Genomic DNA, 23,932 nt, shown 5'->3' with positions numbered 1-23,932 from the left:
TCATACAAGAATGTGCAAAAATAAGCTGTTTTAGATAATTACGTGATTGGCGTTTTTGAAAATCCGGCGGATAATCGATTATCTGTATTTTAATTTGACTAGTTAATGCTTATTGAGCTATGTAGCCGTGTTGTTTCTAAATGTGGAGGGAAAACCCCGAGAAAAATCCACGCGACCACGGGGAGAGATGATGCTTCACTCCAAACGTGTACAACAGGCATCAGGGTCAGGAGCGAACCCACGACCTCCTTGCATACCAGGCGAGGTAGTTAACATCTTGCCACCGTGAAGCCCATTGCAGAGATTACAGACGACGTTTTAGCTCGATGCGTTCCTTATGAACACTGCTGCAGTGGCGCAGTGACGACATCGGCTCGGGGGGGGGGGGGGTGCGGCAATTGGTCAGGTGGGGCCCCCCAGTATTTGAGTTGTCTCGCACGCTTTGGTTTTTTTCGGTAAAGTCACATAGGTATAAAATAAATGAAAAATAAATTAAATCACGACGTTTCGGGCGCAACACAAGCGCCCTTCTTCAGGTGGGGACAACGTAGCGAAAGCGCAACCGTCGGAGACGAGGTCGTTGAAAGGAGGCACCGCCTCTATCTTTATTTATCCCGTCCACACCAACTCCGGCTTTCTCTCTCTCGACCTCGCTGCCGTACAGCCCGTCATAGACACGACCCTGGCCGCGTTGCACCGACGGCGTCGACCGGGACAGCCCCAATCACTGCCTCGTCGCGCAATGATCCCAGAGCCGACAGCCCGGAGCTCTCCGCTGCTTTTATTCTCCTCGGCGCGGCCTTGCTCCGCCCTGGCCGCGCCTCCCTTCTCGAACCCACCAGAGGGTTCCAGGGGCCTCCCTGTGAGGTCTCCCCTAATTCAGCGGTCCTCAAACCTTGTTGGCACCAGGGACCGGTTTCGTGGAAGACAATTTTTTCACAGCTCTCAATTGACTTTGTTTGTTACTCATTTTGGCTACTAGGGGTTAGCAGCTTGTGGGCTTACCAACACTGTGACTGGGACAAGTGCGCACTGCGGGAAAGAAACGCGAATAGAAGTGGTGAATAATAAAACAATGGGGGTGGGCCACGTGCAGACTCACCGCTCTCACCTCCTGCCGCTGTGCGGCGCGGTTCCTAACAGGCCACGGACCGATACCGGCCCGCGGCCCGGGGATTGGGGACTTCTGATCTACCGTGACCCTTGCCCCAGTTCCTCCGCCCTGCCGGCACACACACTCACACAGCCGTGTCTATGCTCGACGGCGTGCGCGCTTTCTGTCCACCGCAGTTGCTGCTGCTGGGCAGCAGTAGGCGCTGCGTCGCTGCAAGTGTCAGTCCACGCGACCGCAGGGAGAGAGAACTTGCAAACTCCAAATATTCAGCAGGCGTCAGGGTCGGGATCGTAACCCGCGCCGTCCTGTATACCAGGCGAGGTATCTTCTTGGTTCTTTCGGTAAAGTCACGTAGAATGGAAATAATAAAATAAGAAAAATAAAACATTATTTTATAATGTTTTCTTTATATTATTTATAATAAAATAAGAAAAATAAAACATTTTATTATGTTTTATTTTTATTATTTTATTATTTCCATTCTACGTGACTTTACCGAAAGAACCAAGAAGATGAATCCCTGCAGTCACGAAAGCTTTAAATCGAAATTTAGCAGGCGAGGTAGTTGACATCTCGCCCACCAAGGCGCCCCCCATTAACGGGGCATTGCTGCCATTTAACCGGTGGGGGGTGGCTCTCTTTGCCCGTGAATGTGGCTCGTGCAAGACCGTGTTCGTGTGTGCCAGAGGTCGCAACCGGGTACCCGATACCCGTACCCTACCCGATACCTGGCTACCCGTACCCGGCCGGGTACGGGTAGCCGTTTGCGACCCTGGTGCGGCCGGGTACGGGTAGACCGTGAGTCACTGGTGAGTAACTGTTTGTCACTCATTTCCCAACGTCTTGTCTCTTCTCACAATTCAAGTTCCTAGAATCAACCCACCCGCGCCTGCAACATGGCTTCATCCCAGAGGTCGCAATCAGATACCCGTACCCGGCTGGGTACGGGTAGGGTACGGCCGGGTACGGGTACCCGTTTGTGACCCTGGTGCGGCCGGGTACGGGTACGGGTAAGGAATCAAAACCCGTTTGCGACCTCTGGTGTGTACTCTCTCCCGTCTGCCGACAACGGTGCAGTCAAGACACAAACGCACGGGCAGACTGCTTACTGTTCTGTTCAGGAGTTTGTGTGTGTGTTTGCCAGTCTGCCTCGGTGGAGTCTGTTGGTTCTTTATCAGGAGGGCGCTTTGCCAAGTGTTCGCAGTTCGGGGTGAGTGGGGTTGGGGGTGGTGATTGCTATGAATTTTCATAGCCAGGAATTTGGAATGTCCTACCTCCTGGCTATGCAGGGGCTGTAAACAGGAGAGCACTCTGCTGCAATGCTCATTTGAGCAGGAAATCACCTGGACGTTTAACTATCCGCACATTTGGCATAACGTAAAAAAAGAAAATCCAGCAGTTAGCATATCCATGGCCTCAATGTCGCATGCAGGAATTCAGATCATGGTGCACATCTCGTATTCTTTAAGGGGGGCCAATTCACATTCATACGCTCGTTAAACTTCACAAAGACCGTTTCAAACATTAACTCCCGGAATGCATTCAAATATGTTTCAAACGCCGATAACCGATTGCACCCCCCCCCCCCTAACAATGAGTCCATTTACTCAGCTTGGCGATGGTGCCCTATCCACGCTTGTTAATGCACGACTCGTAGAGGTGAGCCTCGGTTGATCCCACAAACGTTGTGGGGGGAGCCTTGAGGTGCCCTACCCTGCTCTGCCAGACGACGACAGTGCAGCTCCTGCCAGCTCCGTCTGTTCCATCCGTGTGGGATGTAGCGTTGTGCCCCGTGTGCGCGCGTGAGTTTTACCTGCGTGCTTAATCCGCTTTCCTCCCACATTGTGTAAGCATATGGGGGTGGGGAGGGGGGCATTGTTGGCGCTGGCTCGCTGCTTGGCTGCTGCCTTCAATTCGTCTGCGATTTTTCCTCGTGCTTCCGAGTCGCTCTTCCTCTTGGAGAGTAAATGAATGATGTGCGATGCATTACAAGTTGAAATTATGATTCATATTAATTGACGTCACCCGCTACCAAGCCTCACCTATCAAGACTATGTTAGACTCTCCATGAAGACTTCAATATATCGTGAAGCCCAGGCAATGACAATATTTCAAACAAAGTATTTAACTATTTTAAATGGATCTGTTATTTTAACACGATTATTATCTCCGAGTTTAAAAGGTGGCATTTGGTAAAGGCAGAGCCGGCCCAGCCACTAAGCGACCCTTGCAATTGCAAAGGGCCCCGTGGCCAGCAGAGGGTCCCCTAGAGTCACTGCTAGCTAGTGGGTGAAAAAAATCATACATCAAAGGGGCCTCCAACCAAATTTTGCTTAGGGCCCCCAAAGGTCTAGGGCCGGTTCTGGGTAAAGGAGCAGCCCTCCAATATCTTGTTCAGTCAGAAGGGACGTCACTAGAGGCAGCTCTAGATGGCCCCTTGAGGGTGTTTTGGCCTCCTCTTCCATGTCTTGACAGAGGTGGGAGTACCCATACTTTACCCCACCACACAACCTACCGATCGACTAACTATCGTGTACCCATTAATCTTCTGGGTGGACAGAGGCGGTATGGGAGGGGGGGGTTAAAACGTTTACTTATGTGTAGTGACATTGAATGAGTCACTGTAGCACGTGGCGCTGGGAGATTGGTAGACAATGGAATTCTGGGTAGCAGCCCGTTCTACCAGTTGAACTCGTGGGCCAAGCCCGGAGCCTTCTGGGGGATCCAGAAGAGGGCGTGGCCGAGGGTGGAGCCTGGCCACGCTGGGGAGAATAAAAGGCGAGCTCCGACTCACAGTCGGGGCTGCTGCCATCGGGAGTGAAACTCGTCGTGCTGCGGTCGTCGTGGTCTTCGCCTCTTCAAGCTGTGGGTCTGGAAGCATGTTGGCTGTCCCGACCCGGTATGGAGTTATCCTCTATGGCTGTGAGAGCCGGAATAAACAAGAGGGATAACGCTTCCTACCAGTGTCTCTGAATGAGTACACTACGCATGGCTTCAGCTGCCACGATGGGTGATCGCCTCTGGATTTCAACCATGATGATGAGTACAAACTGAGTAATCATTGGAAAGATGTTATTAACCGTGCAAAAAAGATTTAACTACACATTTTTGGACCGTCTTATGTAACAGGTACTATTCTACTTTACCGAGTGTTGACATCCCCAGCGTTTAACAGTACTCTCCTTTTTGTATTTGGATTGTCAACCAACACCAGGTAAAACAACGTGTGCACCTATTGTTCTCTTTTAGCCCCGCCCACCCCCCAACACGTTCCATTCATTGGCTACCACATTCAGATAAGCCCCCCCCCCCCCCTTAACTTGTATTTAAGGGCTGGTCTCTTGGAATTTTGCCTCACTTGATACAGTAAATCTAGCTGTGACGGTCCCACCTGATGACAGAGACTTGTGTTGCCTCCGAAACGTCGTGATTTATTATTTTATTTCTATTATTATTTCTATTATTTTATTATTATTATTTATTTTTACCGACGTGACTTTACCGAAAAAACCTAAGAGTATATTTCAAGTACAGTTTGCCGCTAACTATTGCGCCATCGCAAGAATTCCCGCAAGTATCCGTTAATTATGTTTGTTTTCATACACCCCTGCAAGTAAAATATATGACTTGCAACAGAAAATATTAACTAAATATAAACGATGACCAAATGAAATACCGTAACTTTGTACGACTCTCATGAACAGATTTAATAACTACTTTCCAGGAAAATATATTCTTATCGGGGGATTTAAAGCCGCTCTCGTTACAACTCCTGCCATGTCCTGCCATATTCGTGGCGCATTAAGTAATTTAGATGTCAAACACCGATTGCAGCTTGGTAAATATGACGTGTAAGACGCTGAATGGCCACATTTCAGTCTAAAACTAAAAAAAAATCCTCCAAAACATTCCTTTACGTGTTCAGAGATAGTTTTTACGGCATCAATGTTTAACCAAAAAAAACCTACGAAATCAGGTGGCCAAGTGGCCCATAGGTGAGTGTGCCGAGCCTTCGACCACTGAGGTTATGGGTTCGAATCCAAATTCCAGCCACCCGTGGTTACAGCGAGTTGTGAAGCGTGGCGAGTTAACGCTGTGGTATCAACACACTCACGAATGACTGCACACACTGCAAAAGCGTCCAAATGTGAGCTTTTACATAACATTTGGCCAAATCCCCACTCTGAGAAATGACATTTTTGCTTTGACCGTTGTGACAAAAAAACACAATGTCATATCAGAATGTGGACAAATCTCCCCCCCACCCTGCACATAGCCCCTAAACCAGCAGTGGAGGCAGCGAGGATTGATAGATCACCTCACAAATTGCCAAACTCTCTTCCCCTGTGGGCGTAGAGCAGATGCCATACTCTGGTTCGCCTGGAGAAGGCCGTACAGCTATGGGTGGAAAAAACCCGATTTTTCCAGCGGCAGGCATCGGGTTTTTTATTTAATACAATTAAACCCGATTTGGGGGAATTAAAACCTGGTTTAATGAATACGAAACTCTGATCCAAGGCTTAGGCTGCTTCCTCGTCGGTGCTGCTATCGTACTCGGGGGGGCCGTCGGGCACGGGGTAGTCGTAGAATGCGGCGGGCAGGTTGGTCTTGATGAACACGAGCTTCTCCTCCACAATCGTGGGCGCCAGTGAGTTCCTGAGCTTGGAATGGATGAAGCCCATCGTTGAGAAGTTGGCGAAGTGCGGTTCTGCAAATAGAACCAATTAAACCGGATTTCTCACAATCTCTCAGATCGGGTTTAATATAAAAAGACAATTAACCCCGATTGTAAAAAAACCCGACTGTGCCACCCTTGCGTACAGCAAATGTTGACTCCACCTGTCCGTTCTGTACGGGACAGAAGAGTGTTGTCACCTCCTGTACGTGGGGTTTTCTCCAAGTGCTCCGGTTTCCTCCCCAAGTGTAAAAGCACTCAATAATTGGCCAATAACACCTTAATGTACAGAGAACCGCGGAGCTTTGAGGATTGAATTTTGTGCCTGCTCACCACTTGGCTGCTGCCTTTCCCGCTCGCCTTTGGGTTCTGTCTCTTCGCGAGCGATCGAGCCGATGCTGGGCGGTGCGTTACAAGCCGATGTTATCTTCTTGGTTCTTTCGGTAAAGTCACGTAGATGGGAAGTAATAAAATAATAAAAATAAAACATAATAAAAAAATATTTTATTATGTTTTATTTTATTGTTAATTACGTGTGGCTGAAATTACTTCCCTTCTACGTGACTTTACCGAAAGAACCAAGAAGATGAATCCCTGCAGTCACGAAAGCTTTAAATCGAAATTTAAGTCGATGTTACTTTTATGGCAACGCATAAAAGTAACATCGAGAGATCTCCGAATGGATTCTCCGTCCCATGATAAGTGACGCCGACAGCGCGCAGGGAATACAGTTGGGGGGTGGGGTGGGGGGAAGACGCCAAACCAAAATCGTCAACAAGAAAACAAAAAAACTCTTCCTGTTGTTTTTTGCCCCGCCTCCACCGCCCCCATCCTTTTATTAGAATCAATAAAAGGTCAGAGTATAAAACATTTGCAAACATGTAACTAATTCCAAGGACAGACATGGCGTTGATATTGTTATGCGCTGCGGGGGTTATGCAAAACCTCGTGGTCAAAGCAAACACTTTCACTCAAAAATGGTCCTCATTACATTATTTGAACTTAGACTTGGCACGTGTGTGTGTGCGCGCGCGTGCATTCATAACGCTGCACGGGTACGTTAAAATTAGCACCACGATCCGCTTATTACTTGCACGAGCCACCAAATCTGGGCTCTGTTTCCACAATAAACTCATTTACACTGAGACCTCCTTTACCAGTGGCAAAATATAGTAGTAGGTTTTTACCCTTTAAACTGGTACAAAACTGACACCTTTATACAAGGCATCATGTTTTCAATAACCACAACACAAGCAGTCAAAATGCAACTGATAATGATATGCACTGTCCTTGAAGTTGATTGGTCCACACCCGAGACAGCTTTTTTTAGAGCCTAGTCTCCATTGGTGTTGGACCAGAAGACGCCTTTTGATGCCTTTTGGCGTCATCTGGTCCAACACCAATGGAGACTAGGCTCTAAGAAAAGCTGTCTCGGGTGTGGAACAATCAACTTCAAGGACAGTGCATATCATTATCAGAGTTGTTTCTTTTTGTTTGCATTTTGACTGCTTGTGTTGTGGTTATTGAAAACATGATGCCTTGTATAAAGGTGTCAGTTTGTACTAGTTTTAAGGGTAAAACCCTACTACAATAAATTGCGAAGGGTTTTTTTTGTGCGTGTCAAGGATGACACGAGCGAGGTCGCGTTCCCATGAGATTTTGACGGCGACTGAAAAAAAAAGTTCAGTGGATTTTTACAAACGGGCGCTAAGACGGACATCGCACATTCGGACACAACCGTGAACCTCGACTCTCCAACGAGACGTTATCCTCGTCACCGTCAACCAAGCAGGCCACAAGCTGCCGTTGCTGCTTGCGCACTCTCTGTGTGTGATGTGATGTGCTTACGTGTCTGGCCACAGTTTATTCCCAACTGCTAAGTCTCCAGATTGTTAAATGTTGCGCGGATCGCCCTTCCCAACGTCGCGGCGTGCTGAAGCAATGATAGAATTGGCGAATTTGTTCATCACGTGACAACTTTATTTGGCTGTGTCGGGTGGAGGAGGCGCGCACGACACAATATTAGCATCAGACTCACCCCAAACTGATCAATTATGAAGCAGACTCTTGCTTTCATGGCATTAAGGACGGAATAATCACCCCAGACATAATGAATTGCAGCAAGAGACAACAACAACAACAATTACCGCGTGAGCCCCAGCATCACGATGCACAGCTGTTTACACACAACACAAATAACACGTGGTCTGCATATTAGCCACTCTGTCATCAGTCACCTACCCCCGTCCCCCTTCGCATTTCCACGTGCGCAGGCGCTGCTGCCATATCGCTGGAAGATTGCCCCCCACCCCCACCCCGTTCGATAATCGATAATTGTTTATCCGGCCGTGCAGCAAGCGAGCAAACGGCGTTGGAGCCCGAGCTTGTCGAATGTGAGTGCAACAGCAACGAAAACAGACTGTAATCTACGCTTCTATATCGCAGACATTTGTTCCTGATATATTAATAACAACAACAACAAAGTAAGCTTCGCGGTTCCTGGTAATAAATAAATTGGCATTGGCACGATACGTCGAACGGAGGGAGCGCTGTCGTTTTTAATGACGGCTCGCCATTCGATTTGATAACTCGAGATCCTTAAAAATCACGTACTATATATTGTTGTGGGAATGGGCACACGCGTATTTTGTACACACATACACACAATCTTTCACTAAAGCTATAGATATTCCTTCATTGTTGTTAAAACAAATACTTCCAACTCGGACATTTTCAATGGAGATGCTCTCATGATATGGGAGGTGATTATGATAATACATTCCCATACATCCAATGGGGAAAAAAAACCCCTCACCGGGTCGAAAGGTATTATTATCCCATAAGCCAAGGGTACCACGTGGGGTGACAAATGCTGCCAGTGGGCAATGCCCCCCCCCCCCTAGGCAGAACGCGTGACGTATATATATAAGATCCGTGTTATACATACACATACAGTCCCTATTTATTGTAATATTCCATAGAGGTTCAATATCACAATCGGGTCCCCCCCCCCTCCAAAATTATATTCTCCCGTACTCCATTAATGACATGGTTCTTATATATTAAAAAAGCTACCACGATCAACGTGCTATCATGTAAATGTGTGATCGATCGTTGAAATACTTCAAGAAAATCATTGTTAGCATTTGCCACCGTAGGTGGTACCGATGATACATTTTCAGGTCAATTGCTCAAGTATCCCACCTTGGGATATTTGGGCCATTCCCCGTTATTTACGTATTTCTTGCATGTCGGGTGAAATTAGAGGACCCAGAGACATCCTATGCGAGTGTGCAGATAATACTCAGACTCGATAGGAATAGGTCGCCAATCTGCTCGCTTTGCTGGCAGGTAAATAATGATGAGATATGATAATTGGTTTTTTACCCTTTTATCTGGCAACAAAACTGACACCTTTTTTTTGGTTTTGTTGCCAGATAAAAGGGTAAAAAAAACAATTATCATATTTTTGACTGGCAAATGAGGTACCGATGGTGTAAATGATGAGATATTTGACTGATTGGCCACATGGTGACATGCGAAGGCATTAAATCGGAATGTTTTGAGTGTAATGGATTTCCTAATGCACACACATTTGTTTGGATGTTTTGGGTCGTCCCCCCCCCACCCCGCCGTTAAGAAACCAGTTAGATGAAACTGCCCTCTCCTGACCACCTTAGTATATAATGTGACCCCAAATCGCCCTCAAGGGGCCCAATGAAGCTTCGGGTTTCTGTGGTTGATAAGACCACCACGACACCGGCCTTAGCAGTGATGCGTTTCAAAAGATACGTAGGCTACGCGTGCTGGTGTGCGCTCACGCTCATATATTTTGCCTGTGGTGTGGGAATGGCATTTTCAGATTTTTATTTTACAATATAGTGCAAGTTTTTTTGTTTTTAAGTCGGAGATGCGTGTAGGCTGTAGAAGTAACGACTATCGAAACAGCAGGACGATATAAAAAATTGGGCGACTGGTCCCTTTTCATCAAAATGTAAAACCACCGCGGAGGCGTTACACGCATCTACAGCACACGTAAATTGTACGTTAAAAAAATCTAAGTATGCGTCAAAAGTTCGCCGTTAAATCTGAAGAAGAAAAAAAAAGTCATCAGACGCGTTTAATAAACGCCGCCATGGCGATTCCAACTATAAAAATACGTTAATTTGTACAACATCAAACCAAAAAGACGGAGTGAAAACGAACGCGGTCGTCGCTAACGAGTGTCCACATAAGTTAACGCACAAAGTTACAGACGCGATGGCGGAGCGGCGGGTGTTATTAAAAAAAAGTCTCGTTATTCCGTTGTTCGTCAAGACGCGTGCCCAGTTCCCCCGCTCCCCTTCCGTTAGGTGCTCGGTTACTTCGTAGCGCAACTCGACCGCGAGTAACGACCACAAGCGTCAACCGGCCACACTCCTCCAGACACACACACACACAACGAGTGAAACACTTGGGGTGCCCGTGTGACATTACGATGAACCGTCAGGGTAAGGAACTGCAACACTGAGAACGACTGGTGGAGGGTGTTGGGTGGGGGTGGCGGAGAGGTCGATGGGTCACGTTTCACAAAACTATAACATCGAGCAACACAGACAACGGACAACCGTGCCATGGAATCAATGCACACGGGGCCCTCCACGGCACAAACATTACGGCGCGTCTCACTCGTAAGCACGTTTTCAAGTTCCGCGGAGTATTTTTTTTCATTCTCGTTTTTTTTTTTAATATGGCTGCGGGGACAGTCAAACTCATTTCGATGAGTTTTGTGAAGAGGATCGTATCCGCCAGGCGTTGGCGGCTGTAATCCAGCGCTGTGGAGGAAAGTGTTGGTGGATCACACAAATGCCGTGAGACGTCGTGGTCGCCATACCCTTGGCTTGCCAGGAGAAGGCGGTTAGAAGCGAGTGGACTAATCTCCATCTCTTTCCATCTGTACGGGGTTAGGAGCGCTGCACAAACCACGCGACCTCCACATGCGCTCCGGTTTACTCTCCCGCATGGTACACGCGCTCGTCTTAGGTTGTCCAAAAACATCTGCGACGGTTTTCACCGACGACCCCCCAACGGTCCTACCCACGGGGATTGGAAACCAGTGCTCTGAGAGCATTTTTCAACCCTTCGTAAAATGCCTATTTGTTCTCTGTCAGCCTAGCGTATCTGTTTGTGGTTAGTGGTAGGGTTTGTTCATCTCGTACTATAGGAGTCATGTTCATCAAAGAGTGGCTCAACTCATCCATCGTGCAAGCCCAAAGTTCTCGTGTAAATGTTGTTGGGTCATCTTTTTTTGTTGTTTTTATTCGGAAACGCATTTGGTCTTCAATTTTTGCAGATCGTACATTTATATTTGAGCCATCCGCAATCCGTAAACTATTATATTTCCTTTCTGCAAGTACGCATGGCAAAGAGAGGAAATATTTGGCGTAGCCAGCTCAGCGCATAGTTTTCTAACCCTGCATGACATAAATGAGCAATGGCTATACTGCAAGTGGTGCAAGTCCAAAACAAGCACATTATTGGTATTTTTGTTTGTCGATGGGGACAAAAAAAAGACAGCCTGTATGCGGATGTGTGCGACACGCACCTTGGGCTACATCTGCGTTTAACTGCGATATCACATTTTAATTCTCGATTGTGCGTGTTGAAAAGCCCGATGACACATTCGAAACAATTTGACACCACGAGTTATTTATATGTGTGCACGTTCTAACAATACTCTCGCAGTCCCAAAACGATGAACACTCACCTCCCCTCCTGAGAAACCTCATCATCTTTTCGCACGCTCGCTCTGAGTTTATTAACCATTGTTATGGATGGGACGTTTCCTTAAAATTCAGAGAAACTGTCTCTCTTTCTTTCGTTCGCTTGTAAGAAATTTATTATTTTTTTGACAGGGGGGTGGGGGGGAGGGTCTGTTTTGTCATCGTCGGTATCAAGAGATGAGGAATCCCTTTGGAAATCTTGCAATTAAAAAAAGCGCCCGATGTACTTTTAAACAGCTGCAGAATAATGTTTTGTTACTGACCTGAAAAAATCCTACAACAGGGTTGGCCATCACGATGTTAACGATTGCTTGATTATTTATTCACAAACGCCCGTGGAATGTTCGATTCTGGCCATTTGTACAAATGCCTTTATTTTATCTTTCATCAAAGTAAACTCTTAAGATGTTGTCGCCCCTCCCCCCACGCATCAGTTGTGACGCTCGCCTGCCAATGGGGCTCTCAGCAGGTTCAAAATAAAGTCCATGGAACCGACGCGTTTAAACGTACTCGCTCGGCCCATTCGCAAAAAAATATAATCCGTTTGGCCATTATCCTTATCGTCGCTCCGGTTACTGTATTTAAAACATTAAAAACCTTGGCACTCTGCTTTTAGGAATGTTCTGTAGTGCACCATGCCACCGACCTTCACACACACAAAGACAAAATATCCCCCGTATAGCCTGAACAGACTGTAGGGGCATGTGCTGTTAGCGAGCACCTATGAAAGGCCAGCACAGCACACGAAGAGGTGGGTGGCTAGCACCACGCCCGGCCGCCTTTGTCTCCCCAGTGGCGATTTTTATACATCACACCAGGTACTTATTTGAGGCTGAGTCGACCTAGGCGAGGCCCATGACCGGTTCAGATAATCGCCACTGGTGTTGGCCGTGAGCGGGAATCGAACCCGGGTCGCCGGATTCGTAGCGCAGCGCGCTAACCGCTACACCACCGCTCCCCACACACACTGACACACACACACTGACACAGTGACACATACACACACACACGTCAAACCTCTATCTCGCGTAAGGTAATCAGGCTTGTGCGTGTCACAGACTGGCCCGAGAACCCAGCACCGACAGGCAAGACGAAATAAAATTCCAGAGCCTCAAATGCCGTGCGGCTGGATCGAGTCCCCCCCTTGTGACTTTTCAATCCAGAAAAGTGGGTGTCGTGTTCCCGCGGCTTAAGGACTTCTTTCATGTCGCTCGTTCGGGTGTGTCGCTCGCGCCGTCAAAGTGTTGAACCTCGTCTCTTAATAATAATAATAAGGGCAGCCGCCTTAATCTCACCCGCGGTGATGCTGTGCAGTTGGTATTTACGTTCATTAGCCGATCGGGCGTGTGCGTCTGAACTGAACTGGCGTGCTCGGTTCTGCACTGGAGCACAAGGGAAAAGCCACCGTAAAAAAAATAACACCGCTGCAACCAATCGGTTTAGATATCGCAGGTCACGGTCACGGGTGCGCTCATGTTTTAAACTATCGGCACACGAATCGGTTGACGGGTGGCTGACAGGGCTCCTATTACATCGCGGGATCTTGAAGGGATTGGCGGCAGTCCGGGCAGGCCTTCATCCAGTGGTGCGTTGACCAGGGGCTTCTGATGGAAGATGATGATTACATCGACAGTCAGCTTTAGAAGCAATCGAGTTTGTTGCTTTTATCTACTTTGTAAGCCGGGTCCCCCTTGTAAAGGTCGACGTTAAGCCACAATGGGCTCTTGCCTGGTCATAAATATTTTGTCGTTCTGGATTCGGGGGTCAGGGGTAGAGTTGCCCGACTGACGTGCGCGTTGTCTTCCGAAGAGCGGCATTATTTCCCGGGACAACGGCGGTCTTTCGGTTGCGCGGAGCTGCAAGCCGTCCTTGGCAGAAGTTAGCGGAATGTGCACCCTTGCACGGGTGTAATCTTACGTTTAAAAAAAAAAAGGGGAGGGAAAAAAAACCGCTTTAAAACTAAATATTATTTTTTCAATGTCGCGGTCCAATTGCGCCGTGCTGTCAAGGAGAGGCTCGCGAAGTGGTCGTTCAACTCTGGGGAGCTGCGGGCGTGGGTGTACGGCGAGTTTCTGTTACGGAGGGCGAGGGGAAGCAAAGGGAGAGTGAAAGGATGGAGTTGCTGGAAACGAGGGGGTTTAGCAGAGAATAATGATTGACCACCGCTGATGAGATAGGATTGCCTGCCGAGCAGGCAGAGTCAAGCTTTCGCTGAAGCCACAAACATGAAAAGCCCACTTCAATTTCCTCCACCCCGATTATCCGGTTTGTTACTTTGTGAGACAAATCCCCCGCTGTTAAGTGCGCGTGTTGTGCGTCGTGAAAAACAACCGCGAGCACAGGGGAGTTACATTTGCGTTCGCTCCACGTGGTTCGCTTTGCGTTGCTTGTTCATCTGCTGCGATTATCTTCACTGGGATGATTCAAGGTCAACCCCGGTACGGTTTAATCATGGTCTTCAAAGGGACAATCGTGGTTCCTCCCTCCCTCCTTTCGATCAAAACTCCTGCGGAATGACCACGGCCCATTCTCTCGTCACATCTGCGTGGCTTATCGCGCTCGATGGGGCAATCGTCGACGCTGGGTCGAGTCAACTCGTTTCTCTTAACGCAGGATTTTACGATTTCGTTCACTTGGCTGCTGCAGTTAGTTGCACGATTACCGACACGGAATAAATGCTTGGAATTTACAGAAGGTTTGGCAGTACGGATTAAGCAACAAAAAATGCTTGCTTTTAAGCTTTAATCTGATTCAAGTTAACTTGATGGTAAACGCCCATCCACCAGCAACCACCGAACCGCTGTCACTGTACGGTGGTGACGAGGGGGCAGGGCTTTTAGGCCAAGTTACTCTAAACCAGAGAGAACGAGGCAAGGTATTAATAAAAAAACAAAACAGAATACGAATAAAAAGTAAAAAAACATTTTTAAAAAGTCCTTCAAGTACAGCCTGTGTTAATTAAGTTAATAAATTGTCTATGACATATGCCTGGGGTGAAGCAATGGTACAGCGGCAAGCGCCCTGCGCTACAAGTCCGTCCACCTGAGTTCGATTCCCCAACGCTGCTAACATCAGTGATGTCATCTCTAAACCGGTCCCGCGCCCTTCAAAAATCTCGCACTGACCTTGGTCAAGAAAGTTGCACAACTCCCATGACCACAAGAACAAAGTCGGGTGTAGTTCATCCAGCAGCGGATTGATTAACGGGCTGTCAATTCTCACCAACCGTTCCACGGTCTGAAATCTAAACAGACGGTCGAGATTGAGACACGACTCAAAAATGCAGTCTTGTACATTCCCGCGATCAATTCCGGGGCTGCCTCTCTTGGCCCGCCAACGCTTGCCGGCAGCTGTAGAGCCACTTGATGATTCGCGCGTTGCGTTCGATGACCGACACCATGGAGGGCGAGTGATCGGCGAGGTCTGGATCGGCGTCGGGACCCTCCCCGGGTCCCGCGCTGCTGCGCCGCGCCGACAGCCCGTCGAAGTCGGGATCGTCCCACTGCGCGCTGCTGCAAGCGCGCCCCTCCTCGTGGCGCTCCCCGCGCCCCTCCTCGCTCTCCGTCGCCATCAGGTCCGCCGCCGTCGCTTCAAAGTGCGCGGAGCGAGCGCGCTCCAGGCACGCGGTCGGGGGGGGTTCCACCCCGCAGCCGTCGAAGAAGGCGGCGGCCGTGTCGGCTCCGCGCCCGGCGACCACCGGCGCTGTACACGACGCGGAGAGGAGCGCGGGAGGAGGGGACGAGCTGCAGGCGAGCGTCGGTCCCGAGCGGCACACGAACGCCGACTCGGGCAGCGACATGGGCCGCGTGGGCCTCCGCCGCGATCCGACCACGTCCGTCGTCTCGGACGAGCGCGCCTTCGGCTCGCGGGGAACGTCGGTGCCGTTGGTGCTCGCCAGCACGCCGGGCTCCCCTGCGAGACCCCGCTGGTGGTGATGGTGGTGTCGGTGATGGCTGCTTGGATTTTGGGAACAAAGATGCTGCTGCTGCTGCTGGAATTCTGGCAAGGCCACTTTAGGTTCCTCGTTCTCCGCTTTGCCTCGGGGCCTGTGCTCGGGCGAGCTTTTCATCGGCTGGCCGCCGGACGGCAGGAGAAGTCCCAGGGATTGCTCCTTGGCGCTGCCCATGCCTTGGAAGAACCTTCGCAGGAACTTGACGTGGCCGGCCTTGAAGACGGAGCCATCGTTCCCGTTGGAGTCGACCCCTTGGGGTTTTTCCGAAGCCTCTGGCCAGCACGGTGGGGCAGAGGGCTCCGGCCCGACCCGGCCGCCCCCTTCACAGTGGCCGCCCTCGCCTCTGTCGGCGCACGGCGATCTCTGCAGGTCGTTGATGGCGTTGTTGAGCACCTCGAGGTTCAGGTTCTGGCCCCCTCCGTTTGCGGTGCCGTTCGCCGCGTCCACCTCGTCTTCATCGTCGTCGTCGTCATCCTCTCGGTGTCCGTCACAGGCGCCGCCGCCGCCACCGCCCTGGGGCGGGCTCGGCTCCCCGTCGCAGCGCGGCTTCACGTACTTGGCACGATCGGCCTCCAGACGCTCGCGCACGCTTACCCTGCCGCGCTGTGACCCCTCGAAGTGCAGCCGTAGGTACTCGGGTCCTTTGCTCAGAATGCGCATGCAGTGCAGGGGGGCCCCTGGGGAGGCCGGGCAGGGTCTGGCGGGCCTGGTTGGCCTAGCGAGCCTCTGCTCTAAGCCCACGCCGGCCGGCATGATGTCGTTCTTCCCAGGACTGCCAGATTGGGCGATTTTGTGCGCAATTGGACGGTGTTGTATTTTTCGTTAAGCTATTCTGAAATGTGTTTGAGAAAAAAAAACTGCTTTTAAAAAATCGCGTGGCTTTTTTGGGGCTCAAATATGGAAAATGGGGGCACTTTTGGGCTCTTCTGTCCAAAGTTTTGGCGCTATTTTAGCAAAAAAAAATAATTGGCAGTCCTGTTCGTTCCTGCCTCGCTCACCAAACGCCAGATGCACTAGGCCAATTTTTCCGGATTATTTTTTTCTCTCTTCTGAATTTTTTTTAGCGGTTACGGAGCTCGAAATCTGTGTCGCCGCCTCCGTTGCTAAGTATTCGCTTTATCAAAGCTCGGCAGCGACGTTTGTTACAAAAAAGAAAATTATTTTGGTTGTAAGTAAATACTTGCTGGAGGCTAATGCAAAACGCGAGTTTACATTTGCCAGCATTCAACCGAGAATGATAAATTAGAAACGTGGAAAATGTAGTGGCGTATTATTATTTTTGCAAGACCTGCTTTATCCCTCCACTCGTTTTCCCGTAATGGATGTTGGCGATGGCGGCGCGATGTGGAATAACCCTCGCACAGCGGGTCCCGCTCGCTTCAATATCAAAACCACTTCCAGTGACGTTAACGTCTCCTTTGGGAGTCGGAGTCTTCCGAACGACCAAGCATAATAACGGCTCGTGGGGGGGGGGGGGGGGGGGGGCGCGTCCTCGAATAATAACTTCTGCTGCACGCCGTGTCTTGATTTATCGGTCATGCGCTAGACCCCTGTTGTCTTGCAGCCTTTCTGCTTCCTGCAGAAATAGTTGTCGGGGGCTTGTGAGCTCGTACGGTTCTCCACGACCGGGAAGGCCGCATCAACCGAGCGTCCCTCGACCGCAGATCCGAGAAGAAAACTGAAAAAGCAAAACGGAGGGGAAACAGACCGGCAGCAAACGGAAACGTCAAAAGCAGAACTCCATCGGAACATCTAACCACTGACGCAAACCTCTCCCTCCGCCGACGGACGCTGTAGGAGTGTTGGTGGTACAGTGGCGGGTTTAAAAACGTGTCATGTTTGTGCACTCTAATGAATACGAGCCTTTCACAAATGGCCAGCCGAGGTAAAACAAACGCTTGCATTTGGCCCACCACGAGAGCGTGTTCTGTTTTGGGTTCCCCACCCCGTTCCCAGCCCAAAGAAAGTGGTTTCCAAGCCGGCAACGCTTTCTCAACAACAACAACACCGCACTGTGCAGGACTGCCACCTTTTCCACACGTGGGACCCAAGGACCCAACTCTCCGCTCTGCGGTGAAGTGCCCTTCGTTACGTAAAGTAGGGTGGTGTGTGGGGCGCAGCGCTAACGCAAGTGGTCGGGCCTGCTGTGCTGTGGCTACGGACCACCCTTGGGCGAGGCCGGGTTCAATCTCTGGCCACCACGGCCAATATCAATGGAGATCATCTGGAGCGGTCGGTCCTGGGCTTCCGCAAGGTCAACTCCGGCCTTACATGGGCAGCACCTGGGTGGCCGTGTTGTAAACATTAGCACAAGGGCCACACCATCATGGTACTGGCAATGTTATCACGGGTCTGACCACACCACCTGGGTTCTGACCACGCCACCAGGGTTCTTGCCACACCACCACGGGTCTGACCACCCCACCAGGGTTCTTGCCACACCATCACGGGTCTGACCACACCACCAGGGTTCTTGCCACACCACCACGGGTCTGACCACACCACCAGGGTTCTTGCCACACCATCACGGGTCTGACCACACCACCAGGGTTCTTGCCACACCACCACGGGTCTGACCACACCACCAGGGTTCTTGCCACACCATCACGGGGTCTGACCAGACCACCAGGGTTCTTGCCACACCACCACGGGTCTGACCACACCACCAGGGTTCTTGCCACACCATCACCGGTCTGACCACACCACCAGGGTTCTTGCCACACCACCACGGGTCTGACCACACCACCAGGGTTCTTGCCACACCATCACGGGTCTGACCACACCACCAGGGTTACTGCCACACCACCACGGGTCTGACCACACCACCAGGGTTCTTGCCACACCATCACGGGTCTGACCACACCACCAGGGTTCTTGCCACACCATCGCGGGTCTGACCACACCACCAGGGTTCTTGCCACACCACCACGGGTCTGACTACACCATCACGGGTCTGGCCACACCACCACGGGTCTGACTACACCATCACGGGGTCTGACCACACCACCAGGGTTCTTGCCACACCATCACGGGTCTGGCCACACCATCACGGGTCTGGCCACACCAATGTGGTGCTGGGCACACCATTATACCGCTGTAACTTCACCGGTGTGTTTGCTAGGCGGGAGAGCGATGTCACAGTTTGCTTGTGGAAGCACACAAACACAATGCCAGCTCGCTTACACTTGCACACGACACCACTGTGTGTGTGTATACTGTGTGTGTGTACACTGTGTGTGTGTGTGTACACTGTGTGTGTGTGTACACTGTGTGTGTGTACACTGTGTGTGTGTGTACACTGTGTGTGTGTACACTGTGTGTGTGTGCACTTTGTGTGTACACTGTGTGTGTGTGTACACTGTATGTGTGTACACTGTGTGTGTGTACACTGTGTGTGTGTGTACACTGTGTGTGTGTGCACTTTGTGTGTACACTGTGTGTGTGTGTACACTGTGTGTATACACTGTGTGTGTGTGTACACTGTGTGTGTACACTGTGTGTGTGTGCACTTTGTGTGTACACTGTGTGTGTGTGTACACTGTGTGTGTACACTGTATGTGTGTACACTGTTTGTGTGTGTGTGTACACTGTGTGTGTGCACTGTGTGTGTGTGTTCACTGTGTGTGTGTATACACTGTGTGTGTATACACTGTGTGTGTGTACACTGTGTGTGTGTACACTGTGTGTGTACACTGTGTGTGTATACTGTGTGTGTGTGTACACTGTGTGTGTGTACACTGTGTGTGTGTACACTGTGTGTGTGTACACTGTGTGTGTGTTCACTGTGTGTGTGTGTACACTGTGTGTTCACTGTGTGTGTATACACTGTGTGTGTTCACTGTGTGTGTGTACACTGTGTGTGTATACACTGTGTGTGTGTACACTGTGTGTGTATACACTGTGTGTGTGTACACTGTGTGTGTATACACTGTGTGTGTGTACACTGTGTGTGTGTGTTCACTGTGTGTGTGTGTTCACTGTGTGTGTGTGTACACTGTGTGTGTGTGTACACTGTGTGTGTTCACTGTGTGTGTGTGTACACTGTGTGTGTTCACTGTGTGTGTGTACACTGTGTGTGTGTACACTGTGTGTGTTCACTGTGTGTGTGTACACTGTGTGTGTTCACTGTGTGTGTGTACACTGTGTGTGTGTTCACTGTGTGTGTGTACACTGTGTGTGTATACACTGTGTGTGTGTGTACACTGCGTGTATGTTCACTGCGTGTATGTACACTGTGTATGTTCACTGTTGGTACACTGTGTGTGTGTGTACACTGTGTGTGTGTGTGTACACTGTGTGTGTGTACACTGTGTGTGTATGGTCACTGTGTGTGTGTGTACACTGTGTGTGTGTACACTGTGTGTGTGTTCACTGTGTGTGTGTACACTGTGTGTGTGTACACTGTGTGTGTATGTTCACTGTGTGTGTGTGTGTACACTGTGTGTGTATATGTTCACTGTGTGTGTGTGTGCACTGTGTGTGTACACTGTGTGTGTATGTTCACTGTGTGTGTGTGTACACTGTGTGTGTGTGTTCACTGTGTGTGTGTGTGCACTGTGTGTGTGTGCACTGTGTGTGTATACACTGTGTGTGTGTACACTGTGTGTGTGTGTACACTGTGTGTGTATGTTCACTGCGTGTGTGTGTGTACACTGTGTGTGTGTACACACTGTGTGTGTGTTCACTGTGTGTGTGTTCAGATGGCTGAGAGCTTCCTGAGTGCGGGCACGGCGACAAAAGCAACAAAAGCGGTACAGTGCGGTGGGTGTCTCGCACAGACCACGTGTCTAGCTGATGATGATGATGTCTAGATGATGTGTCTACATGATGATGTCTAGATGATGTCTGCATGTGTCTGAATGATGTATCTGGATATCGCCGGGCCCTGGTGATGGTAGTGGTGGTGGTGATGATGGTGGTGGTGATGGTGGTGATGATGGTGGTGGTGGTGATGATGGTGATGGTGGTGATGATGGTGATGGTGATGGTGGTGATGATGGTGGTGATGGTGGTGATGATGGTGGTGATGATGGTGATGGTAGTGGTGGTGATGGTGGTGATGGTGGTAGTGGTGGTGATGATGGTGATGGTGGTGATGATGGTGATGGTGGTGATGATGGTGATGGTGGTGATGATGGTGATGGTAGTGATGGTGGTGATGATGGTGATGGTGGTGGTGATGATGGTGATGATGGTGATGGTGGTGATGGTAGTGGTGGTGATGGTGGTGATGGTAGTGGTGGTGATGGTGGTAGTGGTGGAGATGGTGGTGGTGGTGGTCATGGTGGTGGATATGGTGATGGTAATGGTGGTGGTGATGGTGGAGATGGTGGTGGTCATGGTGGTGGTCATGGTGATGATGGTGATGGTAGTGGTGGTGATGGTGGTGGTTATGGTGGTGGTGATGGTGATGATGGTGGTGATGGTGTCCCTGTCAAGTTCGTGGTCAGCCACAGCCAGCACACCACCATCTGTCAAAGCAGACCCCCCCCCCACACAAACACCGACACACACACACCGACACACACACTGACACACACACACCGACACACACACACTGACACACACACACACACTGACACACACTGACACACACACACTGACACACACACAGACACACACCACACACACACTGACACACACACACCGGCACACTGACACAACAACAACAACAACAACCGCCATTCGCCACTAAGTGGCGGTGACGTCACCACGATGCTTGTGCCAGGCCAAGTGCACCTTGAGGCCACGTGAAGTGTCGAAAGCCCGCTGGCAGGAGGTCACGGGGCAGACCCAGGTGCCACTGGTCGACTGACCGAGATGACCGAGATGACTGGCTGATGCACCACCTGTGCCCCCTACTGTGCCAACTTGCTGTGCTTTAGCCACCCGGCGCTCCGCTCGTTGTTGTGAGCGTCGCTCCTCCGCCCTCCGTTGTTGTTGGAGGGCGACTGCCTCCAACTGCCCAGTAGCGTCCTTCACGAGCCTCCTCCACTGAGGCCGATCTTGACACCGCTGGTACCAGTCATCGGCAAGTCCACTCAGCTCCACGTCCTCCTGTACCACATCACTCCATCTCTTCTCCAGCCCGTGCCGCGCCCGTCTAGCCCCCTCGATCCGGCCGAACAAAAGCTGTTTAGGCATGCGGTGGCTGGGCATGCGGGCTACATGACCCAGCCAACGCAGCCTTGCCTGCCGGAGGAGCTCACTGATGGGACTTTGCCCAGATCTTTCAAGGATTTGTGAGCTCCTCACACAATCCAGCCTGGTTAAACCCAGGATGGATCGTAGGCAGGCCAGCCTAAATGTTTCCAACCGGCGAAGATGCTCCACCAGGGGGGTCCACGTCTCGCAAGCGTAGAGAAGGGAGGGAATGACCGTGGCCGAGAAGACCTGAAGCTTCGTGCGGAGCGACAGACCAGGTAGCTTCCACACAGCGTTACGCAACCGATGAAAAGATATTGCCGCTCGACTGATTCGGAGTGAGACCTCTGCTGATAGACTGGAGCCGGTCATAAGCACACTGCCCAGGTATGGGAAACTCTCCACTCTCTCCACAACTGCCCCATCACCAATTGGGAGTTGTGGGGGTGGAGTGTCCGATGGTACAAAATACCCAGGCAGGTGCTTGGTTTTGGTGGGGCTGATGGTAAGGCCCCACCTCTTAGTGGCACGCTCCAGTCTCAGCAGCAGCGCCTCCAACTCCTCTTCTGAATGAGCAGCTATTACCAAATCATCGGCATACATAACGTGGTTGACCAATAGGGAGCCATCCCTTGATCGCACCCGGGCGTCGATCAGCCTCCCATTATATCTGTACCAAACGGAAATTCCCCCGGTACAGCTATTGAAGGCTTCACGAACTACGCGGTCAAAATAGATGTTAAATAATGTGGGAGCCAGAGGACATCCCTGTCGCACCCCAAGGTGTACAGGGAAAGGCTCCGACTCCCGGCCACGTAGTTTTACCCGGGCCCGCTCACCATCATGAAGGTCCTTAATGATCGTGAGCAGAGGGTCAGGGACTCCGAAAGCACGAAGAACAACCCAGAGTCCAGTCCTACTGATGGTATCATAGGCCTTGACCAGGTCAATAAAGCAGAGATGTAGGTCTTTTTGGAATTCCCTACACCTCTGCTGTAGCAGACGGACAGAAAATATGGCATCTGTGCAGGACCGCCCTTTCCTGAAACCGCATTGGGGCTCCGCAAGCCCCTCCTCAGCGTGCCTAGCAAGGCGATGTTGAATAATCCTTGCCAGGACCTTACCCGGCACACTGAGGAGTGAGATGCCCCTGTAGTTGTTACAGTCTGTGCGGTCCCCCTTCTTAAAGAGGGGGACCACCAGGGCATCCTTCCAGTCCTGCGGAACCCGTCCAGTGGTCCAGACTGTTGTTATGATGTCCTATAGGGCAGTCTGTGCACAAACGCCACCCTCCCTCAGCATTTCGCTTGGGAGATCATCTCTGCCCGGTGCCTTCCCTGGTCTCAGACTCCGGATCGCCCTCAGTACTTCCTCAACAGCTGGAACCTCAGCCAGCCACTCACAGGGGGTGACCTCTTCCAATATTTGAGGCACCGCAGCCTCAGCAGGGTTATCCCCACTTTGTGCCATGATGTTTTCCTGGCTGAGAGAATTTCCCTCCCCCAGGACCTCACAGAAATGCTCAGCAAATCTGCAAACCTGTTCCTGGGGGTCGGAGATTGGATCACCGTTTTTTCCTCTAATGATGGTAATAGGTGTGGCGCTGCAGGTTACTTTTTTGATGGAGTTAAATAGTGATTTGTGATCACGGGCCACTGAGGCAGACTCCATCTCCTCAGCAACCCGCGACCACCACCCATCCTTACAACGCCTTACGGCTCTCCGAACTTCCGAGCGAAGGCTGCGGTAAACCTCCTCATTCTCTGACGTGGGATGCTGTAGGCGATGAGAGTGGGCCTGTCGCTTTTTCTCAATTAACCTGAACACCTCCTCTGTCAGCCAGGGTTTCTGGGGAGGTCTGGACCGCGTACCCAAAGCAGCCATTGCAGCTGCATGAGTCACAGTCCTAAACCTCGCCCATTTACCCTCGACATCAGGTGGAGTGGGGGACGATGCCAACCCCAGCTGCAAGCGATGATGAAATTCTCGCTTGCAACTTTCATCAGCTAACTGAGACCAGGCCACTTTTGGTTGGAATGGGATCCTGGGTGTACACCCACCACCGGAGTGGAAGAAAGGCAGGCGCATCTTACAGATGACTAGTCGATGGTCAGAGGACAGATCAGCTCCACGGTAGGTCCTGGTGTCAAGGACATGGGTTCGCATCCGCTGGTCCGTCACTATGTAGTCCAGCAGATGTTCTTGCTTGGACCCGGCATGTATCCATGATGTTGTGTGGATGCGCCGATGCCGGAAGAGCGTGTTGGTAATTACAAGCCCATGGG

The 23,932-nt window shown here is 50.7% G+C and overlaps 1 protein-coding gene across 4 annotated transcripts in view; it reads right to left on the bottom strand.

Annotated features, from left to right (window-relative positions):
* Window positions 1–7,456: 7,456 nt before the first annotated feature.
* Window positions 7,457–23,932, bottom strand: part of LOC133353305 (protein FAM110B-like) — a 98,437-nt gene continuing 81,961 nt past the window's right edge. For all 4 annotated transcript variants that reach the window (XM_061569441.1, XM_061569439.1, XM_061569440.1 and 1 more), the window contains exon 2: window positions 7,457–17,181. In XM_061569441.1, the coding sequence (XP_061425425.1) occupies window positions 14,856–16,256 (1,401 nt within the window). In that variant the 5' untranslated portion in view covers window positions 16,257–17,181 and the 3' untranslated portion in view covers window positions 7,457–14,855. The remainder of the gene's footprint in view (window positions 17,182–23,932) is intronic.

Source organism: Lethenteron reissneri, chromosome 43 (assembly GCF_015708825.2).
Source record: "Lethenteron reissneri isolate LAM-NWPU_2019-01 chromosome 43, ASM1570882v1, whole genome shotgun sequence".
In the NCBI taxonomy this organism is placed as follows: domain Eukaryota; kingdom Metazoa; phylum Chordata; class Hyperoartia; order Petromyzontiformes; family Petromyzontidae; genus Lethenteron; species Lethenteron reissneri.
Note: the sequence above shows the minus strand (reverse complement) of the source record. Positions and strands in the feature narration are given on the sequence as shown.